This window comes from Lagopus muta, chromosome 18 (assembly GCF_023343835.1).
Source record: "Lagopus muta isolate bLagMut1 chromosome 18, bLagMut1 primary, whole genome shotgun sequence".
Taxonomy (NCBI): domain Eukaryota; kingdom Metazoa; phylum Chordata; class Aves; order Galliformes; family Phasianidae; genus Lagopus; species Lagopus muta.
In genome coordinates, this window is record NC_064450.1 from 5,102,740 (window position 1) to 5,115,031 (window position 12,292).

General features: G+C 50.5%; 1 protein-coding gene across 1 annotated transcript; it reads left to right on the forward strand.

The window, feature by feature from the left end:
- The first annotated feature begins 3,933 nt into the window (after positions 1–3,933).
- P4HB (prolyl 4-hydroxylase subunit beta) lies at positions 3,934–12,290 on the forward strand. The gene is made up of 11 exons (XM_048964988.1): positions 3,934–4,198; positions 4,308–4,514; positions 5,083–5,216; positions 5,425–5,562; positions 8,076–8,180; positions 8,448–8,573; positions 8,871–9,071; positions 9,594–9,714; positions 9,928–10,109; positions 10,560–10,646; positions 11,241–12,290. The coding sequence occupies exons 1-11, from the start codon at positions 3,952–3,954 to the stop codon at positions 11,325–11,327; spliced, it is 1,635 nt and encodes a 544-aa protein (XP_048820945.1). The 5' UTR covers positions 3,934–3,951; the 3' UTR covers positions 11,328–12,290.
- The last annotated feature ends 2 nt before the right edge of the window (positions 12,291–12,292 follow it).

Genomic DNA, 12,292 nt, shown 5'->3' on the forward strand with positions numbered 1-12,292 from the left:
TGTCTGTTCTGGATCTGTTCTGGGTCTTTGATAGGAAGTGGCAGAACTTCTATTCCAGAATTGATTTCCACAAATCTCAGAGGTGGGGAGGAGAGCAGAATCCCTGGGTTCTCTCTGTCATGTTGTAGGGTCTGGGGAAGTCCTTGCCAGAGCACAATAGGCAAGAGACCCCCACTGATGTTTCACCTTTGCTACTCTCAAAAGCTTCAGTTTGAGATCAGTCTTTTGCTGCTCAGCAGTTCTGTGTGGCCTGCAGAATGAAGGGTGAGAAGGAGGGACATGGAGGAACGTGGTGGATCTCAGAGACTGTGAGGTCAGGGGCATTTCCTGCTAGAAGGGAGCAGGTGGGTTCTGAGCCCTGGCCTGCGCCAGCATGCAAACATGAAGTGAAATTCCTGTGCGGTCAGGAGAACAGAGGAAGCATTTGGAGGGACAACAGAACCTAGGAGAGGTGATGTGTGATAAGAGCCTGCGGATGTTTACAGAGCTGGTTTGTGATAAGGATAAGAAACTGCAGCTACGCTGTGAAACGCTGAAGAATGCAGGAGTTGTAGAAATGGCTCAACCCTGCTCCTGCTCTTGTGAGCTTGTAATGGGAACTAAGAACTGAGCACGAGAGGGAACCTGCTGTGCTGACAGCAAAGGCCTCCTTTGTTCTCAGTCCCCTGAAAGCTGCTGTGTTTGTCAGAGGCTGCAGCTGAAGAAAATGGTTCGACTCAGAACCTGTGAGTGAAAGGGCTCCTGTGAAGTATGCTCAGCAGGGCAGGAGCTGTCTGCACAGTTGAAGAAGTGCTGTCAGCACCTGTGAGAGCCTGCACTCAAGAGTCATGCTTTGCTGGTGCTGCTCCCTCCATCAGCTGTGCCCAGCTGCGTGTTCCTGCATTCCTCTCTGCTGTGGTACAGGGATGTGAGAGGCAGCAGAGGAGCAGGACCTCGAGCAGATGTCACCCGAACGTCAGTTAGAGCCCAGATGTGCTGATACAAAGGCTCTCCTTGTGCTGGCCCCTAACAGCCACTCTGTGGGCAGTTAGTGTCAGAGTTAGATCCTGTCTGATGCAATCTTCAACTCCCTGGCAAGTCTTTCCAAACTCTGGACGTTAATATTTCTGACAGATCATTCTGTGGGGTGTGGTGAGGTATGATGTCAGGGGGATGGGGGAGCGAGGGGAGGGATGGACACACAGGAGGGCTGCAGCTCAGAGGTGGTACTGCCTGTGTATCCACCAGAGTGTGGGACCAGCTGCAGGGTAGCAGGCTGGGCATTGCCTCCAGGCAGCAGAGCCTGCAGCCACACAGAGGCATAGGCAGCCCAGGGCATGCATGGCTTTGCTCATGGACTGAGCAGCACGTGGCGGTTGGGAGGACATGGGGATTGTCACTGCTTGTGGTTTCCAAGCAGAAGCTTCAGCTCTTTCTGGGTGATGCGTATCATAAATCTTTGCACAACAGTGGCCTGGGCTGCTTTTCTAGTTTAGTGGCTGTGTGTGTTGTGGCAGCTTTGTCTTTGACAGTTGCTACTGCAAAGCAGCAGGGCTGCTGCGCTTCAGGCGTGGCAGGGTTCACATGCATCTGCTCCAAAGGCAGCCTGGGAGACCTGAAGGAAGTGGGAGAACTTGTTAATGTCTCAGCAGCACTTGAGAGCTATGTTTATGGGCTTAGACCTCATGAGCTGCTGCTTGGTCAAGTATGGGAGTCAGGGAGCATTCCAGTCCAGGTTACAGTCCCAGCAGTTACAAGACATCAGAGGAAATGTGCTGCACGTGTGCAAACAGTGCCCTTTCCGTGCAACTTTATTCTTTGTAGGCATTGTAGTACAGGGACATTTAAATGGATTTTTTAAAAGTGAAATAGACTGTTTGTAGAATGCCAGAAGGCAGGCATAAGGACAGGATGCTGCATTCCATGAGGAAAGATCCCTACTGAGACAAGAGGGCTGCAGCACCTTCAAGATGTCAGCAGGCTTGCTTTACCTCGTCAGCACAGCCGAGCAAACATTGGCTCTGCAGATGGGCCCCACTGGCACAGCTGATGTATGGCAACATGGAGGCTCAGTACCTCGTGCCCAGAGACTACTGGCAGCAGAATTGCTGCTTCTCCTTGGCTGCTGCGAAACTTGCCCCTGCCAGCACCAGGTGATGCTTTTCTGGCAAGAGCTGTCTCAGTTTACAGCCTGGCCCCTACAGCAAGAAGCATCCCCATAGAGCCCCACTTGTAGAGAAGTGGGGCTTATCCCCTGTTTGCTCAGAGTAGTGGCTGCCAAACACTCTCTTGCCATGGAACCAACCAGGCTGTGAGGCAGCCAAGTGTGAGCGAGCGTGGGATTGCTTTCTGCAGCAGCTGACTCCCCACCCTGGGTGCTTGGCGTGTCTGTGCCTGCAGCCCTGTGCAGCTGCTGTCAGGTCACAACAGAATCACAGAATCATAGGGGTTGGAAGGGATGTCTGCAGGTCCAAACCCCTGCTAAAGCAGGTTCTCTAGAGCAGGTTTCACAGGAAAGCATCCAGGTGGGTTTTGGATATCTCCAGAGGCTCTACAACCTCCCTGGGCTGCCTGCTACACTCATATAACTTTTTCCTCATGTTAATATGGAACTTCCTGGGTTTCAGTTTATGTCCATTGCCCCTTGTCCTATTGCAGGGCACGACTGAAAACAGCGTGGCCCTGTCTGCTTGACTCCTGCCCTTTAGATATAGATAAGCATTGATCAGCTCCCCCTCAGCCTTCTCCAGGCTGAAGAGCCCCAGGGCTCTCAGCCCATCCCCATAAGGAGATGCCCCAGGCCTCCATCATCTCTGTAGCCCTCTACTGGGGTCTCTCCAGCAGTTCTCTGCCTGGAACTGGGGAGGAGCCCAGCACTGAGCACAGTGCTCCAGATGTAGCTTCCCCAGGGCAGAGCAAAGAGGGAGAACCTCCCTCACCCTGCAGGCTACGCTCTTGGTAACTACTGAGAGCTGCTGCGTGCAGGTTGCCTTGCTCAAAGAAGCTTTATCATCTAAAACTTGGCTGGATTCTTTCTGTGCCAGACAAGAGCCCAGCTCCATTCCCAGCCAAAGCTCGTGGAAATGACTTCTGCTCCCAGTGTCAAGAGAAAGATGAAAGTGCCCATGGAGAATAAGGGAGCTCCTTGCTTCCAGCACTGCTGCCCCTGGGCACATGTGGCTCAGTCCTAGCACAGGAAAGCAGGAGGAGAGCAAAGAGCAGAAGGTCTGTTTTGCAAGGTTTCCTGTGCTGGTGGGGTGCGGCCCGGCCCTTATCAATGGGCAGCCCCTGCGTGCCAACCCTGCAGCCAAAGGCCACGCACGTTCTCCACGGGGCAGTGGCTGAGGGCAGGGCGTGGCAGCCGAGCTTCATGCCGAGCCGTGGAGGGGCTCCTGTCCAGCAGGACAGCCGCTCGCTCCAGGCCCTGAGGTTTGCAGGAAGGAGGGGGAGGCCGCAGAGAAACCGAGCAGCCCCTCATCCTCCAGTCCGGACCTTGCTCGTGGAACGCGGCCCGTGCCCACCGCTACAGCCCAGCCCAGCAAGGTCAGAGCCCGCTGCCATAACGACACACCGCGCTGCGTCACGTGCCCGCACACTGCCCTAGGCAAGAGAAACGCGCACAGGAAGAGATGCTTCTACTTCCGGTTCAGGTCAGAGGGCGGCGGACACGGCCCAGTCAGAATCCACCACGCGCATCTCCCTGCGCGCAGGCGCAGTGCCCCCCGCCGGGACCGCCCAACTGCCACGTTCGACGGCAAACGGCCGCGCGAGATACAGACGCCGGCCAATGGCGGCCGACGCAGGGGGGAAGAAGACCAATGGCGACCCGCGGGAAGAGAGCGAGGCCTACTGCCAATCGGCGAAGGCGGACTGGGGGCGCGCCCAACGCGCCGACCAATGGAAACCGCGCGGCCGCCCGGGCGCCGCACCAAACCAATGAGAAGCGGCGGAGGCGCCAGCGCGGCGCGACCAATGGGGCACGGCGGCGGCGGGAGGCGGGTTTATAAGGGAGGAGGCGCCGGCAGCCGCACGCCCGGCCCGTCCCGTCTCCGAGCCGCCATGGCCGTGGTGCGGCTGCGCGCGATCGTAGCGCTGCTCTGCCTCGTGCCGCCGCTCGGCTTCGCGGATCCCCTGGAGGAGGAGGACGGAGTGCTGGTGCTGCGTGCCGCCAACTTCGAGCAGGCCTTAGCGGCGCACCGCCACCTGCTCGTGGAGTTCTGTGAGTGCGGCCGGGGCGGGCGGGGCCGGGACGGAAGAGCGGCGGAGCGGGGCTGGGGGCGGCGGGGCGGTGAGCCGCGCCCGCAGCCCCGCTGACTGCCGCCCCGCAGACGCGCCGTGGTGCGGGCACTGCAAGGCGTTGGCTCCGGAGTACGCGAAAGCGGCGGCGCAGCTGAAGGCGGAAGGTTCGGAGATTCGCCTGGCCAAGGTGGACGCCACGGAGGAGGCGGAGCTGGCGCAGCAGTTCGGCGTGCGCGGTTATCCCACCATCAAGTTCTTCCGCAACGGGGACAAGGCCGCGCCCCGCGAGTATACAGGTGAGCGGCGCGGGCGGCGACGTGGCAGCGGCCCTTGCTCCGTTCGCGCGCGCACGTGGTGCCGCGGCACCGCGCCGGGGACGGACAAAGGTCCGCGGGGTGCGGGGCGAAGCGGCGCGGGGGGATCGGCGCTGCGCGGGGCGACATTACAGCACGGCCTTGAAGAATGGGGGAGTTGGGCGAGGGGCTGAACGGAGCTGAGGGCAAAGGGATGGGAGTTACGGCATTCCTGAGCCGTGGCGTTCTGGGCTGTGAGGGTGAGCTCGGAGGAAGGTGCGTGTCTTGGTGAAGCGGCGCTGATGTCGTGGAGGAGTGCTGTGCTGCTGCTGCTCAGAGTTTAAAACGTTTTAAAGCTTGGACTGGAGCAGCTGTGGGAAGAGTAGCTGAGAGCCCTTGGGCCTTGACTTAACAGTAATGGGGGACTTAATTATGCTGAGAGTGAAAGGGGCAGTGGTGTAAATGGTGTCTCTGCTCTTTGCAAGCTGTCGGCCTGCTGCTGGGATCTTAAGGGGTTGTGTGCTCGTAATCTGAGGCAAAAGTGAGTTGGTGTTCCTGTCTTTTGGTGTAGCTGGCAGAGAAGCAGATGATATTGTCAGCTGGCTGAAGAAGCGCACGGGCCCGGCTGCCACTACCCTGACAGATGCTGCTGCGGCAGAGACGTTGGTGGATTCCAGTGAAGTGGTTGTGATTGGTTTCTTTAAGGTAGAGTTTGTTTCCATTCAAGAGGCTCTCACAAATGCTTGGGACCTTCCCTGCTTTCTGCCCTTTAACAGCTGGGAAAGGCTCATAAGTTGTGAAACAATTGCTGTCCTGCTTTACTTGATCTTCAAGTTCTCTGGCTGGTGAGCCCTGGGATGTTTATGCTGTAGTTCAATGTGTTCTGTATGAAACACCTTCCTTTATTCTCCAGGATGTGACGTCAGATGCTGCGAAGGAGTTTTTGTTGGCAGCAGAATCTGTGGATGACATTCCTTTTGGGATTTCTTCCAGCGCTGACGTTTTCTCCAAGTACCAGCTTAGCCAAGATGGAGTGGTCCTTTTCAAGAAGGTACCCAATAGCTCAAACACCACACCTGAGCCGTCTTTTATCATCCAAATCAGCATGCTCCTGAATGAAACTGAAAGACTTCCTACTGTCTGTCTAGGAACTTCCAAATCTCAGAGCCTGTGGGTAGGGTGGGAGGCAGAGCCTGCAGCCATGTTATGGGCAGCAAAGCACCGAGTCCTTTGGCAGGGTGCAGTGGTCAGGGTGAGGCCCTCGCTCAGTAGAGGGCAGTCTTGTTGGTCTCCTGGCCATGTGTTACCTTCAGGAGGCTGTTGGACTTTGTATCCAAAAGATTTCTTCACTCTCACTTTTGTTTTTCGAGTACCTGGCTGCGGTGCAGGAATGGGCAGCGTGATCTTTAAAATGTTTGTGGCTGTAGCTGTTATGGTGCCCTGTGTCCCATACCTCTCACTGAACTTTGAAGGTCTTTAAACAAGGTGACAGCCAAGGTTTGGTGACTTGCCACGGTATCTTGTTTGATTATGGCTTGGAGTTGCTCTAAACACACCTGTTACTGATCCCTCCTGCTTTCAAGACTCGCTCTGCCTTCTGTTGCTGCAGTTTTCACTTCGTGGTGATTATGGTGAAGTTCCTAAGAGGATTTACAGTTTCAGCTGATGAGGCTGGAGCAGTTGGATTATATGCAAGGGGATACTGGCGGTCTGTGGGATGAGAAATAACATTTATTGACATCTTTCACCTGTTAAAATGCAAGTCATGGGGATAAAACTCTAGGTTTGAGCAGACAAGCAGAGGTTCCTTAGATGTGGTGGCATTGCACGCTTGGATGCAGCGAGGCAGGACAGAAAGCTGCTTTGGGTTCAGACTGATTAAATCTGTAACCTTATCACAGTTGTCACTCTGACCAGCCTGACTGGAGCCGGGCTGAAGGATTTAATGACTTCAGTCTTTATTCCTTCAGCTAGAATAGCACGTTTCATTTCCCTGTGCATCTGAAATTATAGTTATTACCTTTATGGCACTAGAGGCCTGTACTCTGTAAGCCAGAGGCTCCTCAGATTGGTGTGGCTGAGGGTGCAAGAGCAGTAAGTTCAAGGTGTGTGTTAGCTGCTTGCAACAGGGGAGGCTGGGATTGTGAGAAAAGAGCAGTGTTTTGTTTCTGGCTGACTGCTCCACTTGCTGCTCTTGCTGTACAGCTTTCAGTGTGCATCCCTCTGAATCCTCTGTCAGTGGTTCACACTAAGCTGAAATAGTATTTGTGAGGGTTTCTTTGATTTTTATCTTTTTGTCCTTTGACAAGTCTAAATAGAAATGTTCCTTTCCAGCTGTCTCTGGCAGCTGTGGGAAGTAGTAGCATCAAGTTCTGACTTCAGAGTAACTGAAGGTGTATTCAGTGGCTGGGATACAGCCAGTACTTCCAGCAAGAAAATGGATTTGTGCAGATTTGATTCTGTGCTATTTTTCTAACACTTTGCTTCTGTGAGGTCTGTTACTGCTTCTGATACTTCCTTGGGATTCTCAGGTAGTGGCACCAGTTCAATAGTAAAGAAATTCTCAAGCTGTATTTCACATCAGTGTAGTTGAATTGGGTCTGTGTGGAACTCTGCTCGTGGCAGCTTTTATGTTGTGTGTTGGGAGGGGAGGAACCTTGGTCTGAAAGGCAGCTCCTGAGGCAGTGTAAGCCCCAGCTGCTGCAAGATCCAGACTTGAGAAGACCCTCAAACAGCCATTCTGAAGGTGTCACGGCATGCAGTGCTCTGGGAAGTAACTTCACGTTAATTAGAAGTGTTTTGTGTTTTGCTCAGCTTTTCAGCTGTGGTTGTACTTCCTCAAGCAGAAGTTTATCTCAGTCCACTCTCTTGTTTCTGCCAGTAACTTGAGAGCTGCTTTGTGCTGTCCTGCACATCCTTTTTAACCTTGATGCTCTTCTAAAGCTGTTCCCTTTCCAGGCTGCCAGAGCAAGTTCTGAGAATCCTGGTCAGGCATGCAGGTGTTATCCTAATATAAAAAAGGATTTGGCACCTGTAGTGCAATGCCTGCATTAAACATGTGGTGCTGTCTCTAACAATAGAGACTGAACCACCCCTGCAGAGCTGAGTAAACTGCTATTTACTTCTACAGCACAGTGGGTTTTGCTGTCAGACTTCTCATAGCACTGTCTGTTAATTGGTTAATGTAAACTTGCTAACTCCTAAGCAGAATGCTGTCCCAGCTCTGGTAGCTCCTCACTGGTCTGCCTGATGCCTTCAGCAATGCTGTAAGGCAGCTATTAAAAGTTCTCAGTGACCTATTTCACAAACTGTTTCATGGCTGTGTAGAACAGTGTGAAGATAAAGGTTCAATGTCTTGTTGCTGCTCAGCTGGGGGTGATCTGGGACTTTGTGTGCTGGGAGGAAGAGTATGTTGATGCAGATACTGTGAGTGTGGAGACACTGACAGAAATGTGCTCAGTGCAGCTGAGATCACCGAGGGAGCAATTCTGATGTGTGTTCATTTCTTGAGAGAGGATGTACAGAACATAGAAGTGTCCTGATGTAAGAATATCTGTGTTTCAGTTTGACGAAGGCCGTAACAACTTTGAAGGGGATCTTACGAAGGACAACTTGCTGAACTTCATCAAGTCTAATCAGTTGCCTCTTGTCATAGAGTTTACTGAGCAGGTGGGTATTTGGGTGTGTGAAACCCTTCTGTAACCACTAAACACAGTGTGACACTAAAGGTATGGATTGTGTGCTGTTTTACCTGGAGCTGATGCAAGTTCAAGGAGTGGTGTAACTGCTGATGTTAGAGCTGAGTTGAGTGATGGAAGAGTGCAGGGAAGGGAGGTGTAAGCTTACTGTTCAGAGCTGTCCTGTAATACTTGACTTGTGACCTAGTGAGAATGATAGGGCCGAGCTGTGTTTTCAGTTTAGTGTTTTATTCCCCAGACCGCTCCTAAAATCTTTGGAGGAGAGATCAAGACTCACATTCTGCTGTTCTTACCAAAAAGTGTGTCTGATTATGAAGGGAAATTGGACAACTTCAAGGCTGCAGCTGGAAACTTCAAAGGGAAGGTAAGATGGATTTCTTGGACTATGAACTGAGTGCCTCCTGCACAACTGTCTGCCTGTATCCACTCAGATGTGCAAGGTGACTTGAGGCATCACTTGCCATAACAAGCAATGATGCCGAGTCTGCATGCAAGCTGCTTGAAGTGTTGAAGCAGTCGGTCATGGGGAGCCCAGGCTTTGAGAAGGAAAAGGCCAACTTAGCTACTGTGTGTGTGAGTGCATTGATGTGTGTGCATGAGTGAGAAGCACAGTCAGTCAAAAGGTCTTCACCACTTTGCCTGTTCTTTTTTCCCTCCAAAGATCCTGTTCATCTTCATAGACAGTGACCACAGTGATAATCAAAGGATTCTGGAGTTTTTTGGCCTAAAGAAAGAAGAATGTCCAGCTGTACGCTTGATAACACTGGAAGAAGAAATGACCAAATACAAACCTGAATCAGATGACCTCACAGCTGATAAGATCAAGGAGTTCTGCAATAAGTTCCTGGAGGGCAAGATCAAGGTAACAGATGAATGCTACTAGTGCTAAACCTACTGGCCAAGCAAGCACTAAAAAATGCTGCCTGTGAAGAGTTGTATAGAGAAAATCTCTCCGACTAACATACAGGCTATCTAGCAGGCTTTATATTGAGAAACAAAGGGTAAAAGAACTGGACCATGAAGACTGCAGTAAAGCAGTTACATATGGTCCCTAGTACAACTGGTGTCTGCTCTTCCTGCTTCTTAGGGGCTTTGGGCTTTTTATCTGGCTGTTCCCTCTGCCAACAGACCTCAGTCCTGTGAGAATAACACTAGTAACAGTGTTCTTCTGTCAGAGCTAATCTGCAGTTCTTCCCATGCATAAGCACCTGTATCCCCACTTATTCAAGGGTGGGCAGTGAAATTCCTATAACCAGAAGAGAAAGATTCATCTGATTTTAATTAGTTGGAGGCACTTTGGGATTGTAAGGTTTTCTGTCTGTGATATATATGCATTCCAATAGCTGTACAGCAGACAATCTCTAAGTTTTATTTCTTACTCCAGCCTCACCTGATGAGCCAGGATCTCCCTGAAGACTGGGACAGGCAGCCTGTCAAAGTTCTTGTTGGGAAGAATTTTGAGGAAGTTGCTTTTGATGAGAATAAGAATGTCTTTGTGGAGTTCTGTAAGTAGATTTCAGTATTTGTTTTCAAGTGAATGGTATGAAAGCAGGTGTAAAATTCTCCATGACTAGGGTTGGGGAGAAAGCATCATGCAGAACAAACCACAGAGGCATCTGTTGAAAATACATGTGTGAACTTGGTTGTCTGGCATGGAGTTTTAAGTGATGTGATGTCATTAGACTGTTGGTGCTAACAGTATCTCTGTTAATTAACAGATGCCCCCTGGTGTGGTCACTGTAAGCAGCTGGCTCCTATCTGGGACAAGCTGGGAGAGACCTACAGGGACCATGAGAACATTGTCATTGCCAAGATGGATTCAACAGCCAATGAAGTAGAGGCAGTGAAAATCCACAGCTTCCCCACGCTCAAGTTCTTCCCTGCAGGCTCTGGCAGAAATGTAAGAAGGCGGCTGACCTCTGTACTGCTGGAATAACAAGGGAGCACTGGCAATGCTTAGTTGTCTGCTTGAGTTTGTTTCTGGGCAAAAGCTTGTGGGAGGGCTTTCCCTGCTGTAGAGGTGGAAGGCATCAAGTCTACAGAAGGTGTGAGACTCTGTGCGGGAGGGTGGCTTACAGGAAGCAGTTGGTGGGGATGGGAAGTGGGAACTGGGAAAGAGAGGAAGTATAGCAGAGGACAGTGTGCTCATCTGCAGGCTATTCTCTCCTCGCAGTGATCTCTGAAGTCTAGTGGCTGAGCTGTTTTCCTTCGTCTCATATGGGTGAAGGTGAATTTTTCAATTCCCTTTTGCTTGGCATGTTAACTGCTGCTCAGAAAGAGAATTCTCCTCTCCAGGGATGTGGTTCCGTGGGTGCCTGTAACAACTATTTTGGTGTGTTTTCCTGTGTAGGTAATTGATTATAATGGGGAGAGGACGCTAGAAGGCTTCAAAAAATTCTTGGAGAGTGGAGGCCAGGATGGAGCAGCAGCTGATGATGTGAGTAATAAAAATTAATACATTATTCTGTAAATACAGCTCTCTGGAACACAGAGCATGGATTATGTGCAGGAAGGCATTGCTGGTGAGCCACAGTGTCTCACAAAACATGGATAGTCTGTTCACTTGAAGCCTGGCTAGCTGTTGGCCTGTAATGAACTGCTTTTATTGCAAATGCTGGAGTTGGGTGTTTAAAATGAAGAAACCTTTCTGGGATGCTTAAGTACAAATGCATGTAAATGGATACTAAAAGCTTCAGGCTTGAAAAAGCAGTCTATAGCTGGTGTGCAGACTGCTAGAGTACTTGGGTTTTCTTAAAGAAGCTTGCTGGATGGCTGGAAGCTGAGTGCTGCAATGAACGTCATGCATGCTGTGTATTTGGTTAGCAGCTCCTCAGCTGTCTGGGCAGAGGGTATTACAAGTGCAGGCACCAGCTTTCAGAGGGTTCTAAGCTGTGATTTCTGTGAAGAGTTCCAAAGTTTGGGACACGTTGTTAAGATGGCAGCAACAGAACAGGTTCTCTAACTTCACAGTATTTGGTTTTGAATGTGCCTGATAGGCCAGAAACAAAGTTATCTTCTGTATGCTATACAGGATCTGGAAGATCTGGAGACAGATGAAGAAACAGACCTTGAAGAAGGTGATGATGATGAGCAAAAAATCCAAAAGGATGAATTGTAAAGAGATGACTGATCTCCATCACCCAAAAATCAGACACTAAACTGGTTGCTGTTACGCAGCCCGATGAGTCAGAAACCCAATAAGATTTAAAGCAGAAGGTGAATGACTGGAAGTCCAGGGATTGGCTCTTAAAATAACGCTTCACCCTCACTTGTCTTTACACTTCACTCTCTCTTTCTGTCTTTTCACTTTTGAGAAGGGATCTATCACTAGGGTAGCCAGCCCAGCCACCTGGGTTCATTATTTTTTTTTTATTGTGATGTACTTTTTTGTACACAGTTTTTGTTTCAAGTATTCTGTTCTCTTGGGTAGAAGAAAGTTGTGAAGTGGTAGCATGTAATTAATTGCCCAACATTCTGGAGCATTGCCACTAATACCTTCCAAGAAAGCCTTTTTTTCTTTGAAAAGTCTGTAGATTTCTCCACCTGTCGGGTTCTTATTTGTCTCAGCTGTTCTTCCCTGGAATCAAAGTATGTAGGGGAAGAGGCAATATAGGCTGACTGCATCAGTCCTGGTGAAAGGTGGATGTGAAGGTGCTTCTCTTCGTGCTCGCTAGACATTTCATTTCCTTTCCCTTCTGCTTTAAGACACTTAAAGATGACTTCAAAATGTGGAAGGGTGGAATACTGTGCACTGGCTGTGGCAGGCTCTGAGGGTGGAAGTGATTGCTGGCTCACCAGCTTAGATGTGCTGTGCCATCCTTTTGATCAAATGCAAGACCATTTTGCAGTCACTTTCCAAGCATTATTTTGAATGGGTTGACCAGAAAGGTGGGTGGTATGGGAGGGCCTGATTAAAAAATACATGAAACGTGGAATTTGCAATTACTGGGTTTGGGGGAGGAACTTGAACAAGGGAGTGCCTCAAAGGCCTGACCTGCATCAGGCCTCGTTCTTAGCATTCCGCTTATAATAACATTGGAACTGAATTTGTTGGCCAAATAAAGTCAAGATTTTAATACTATT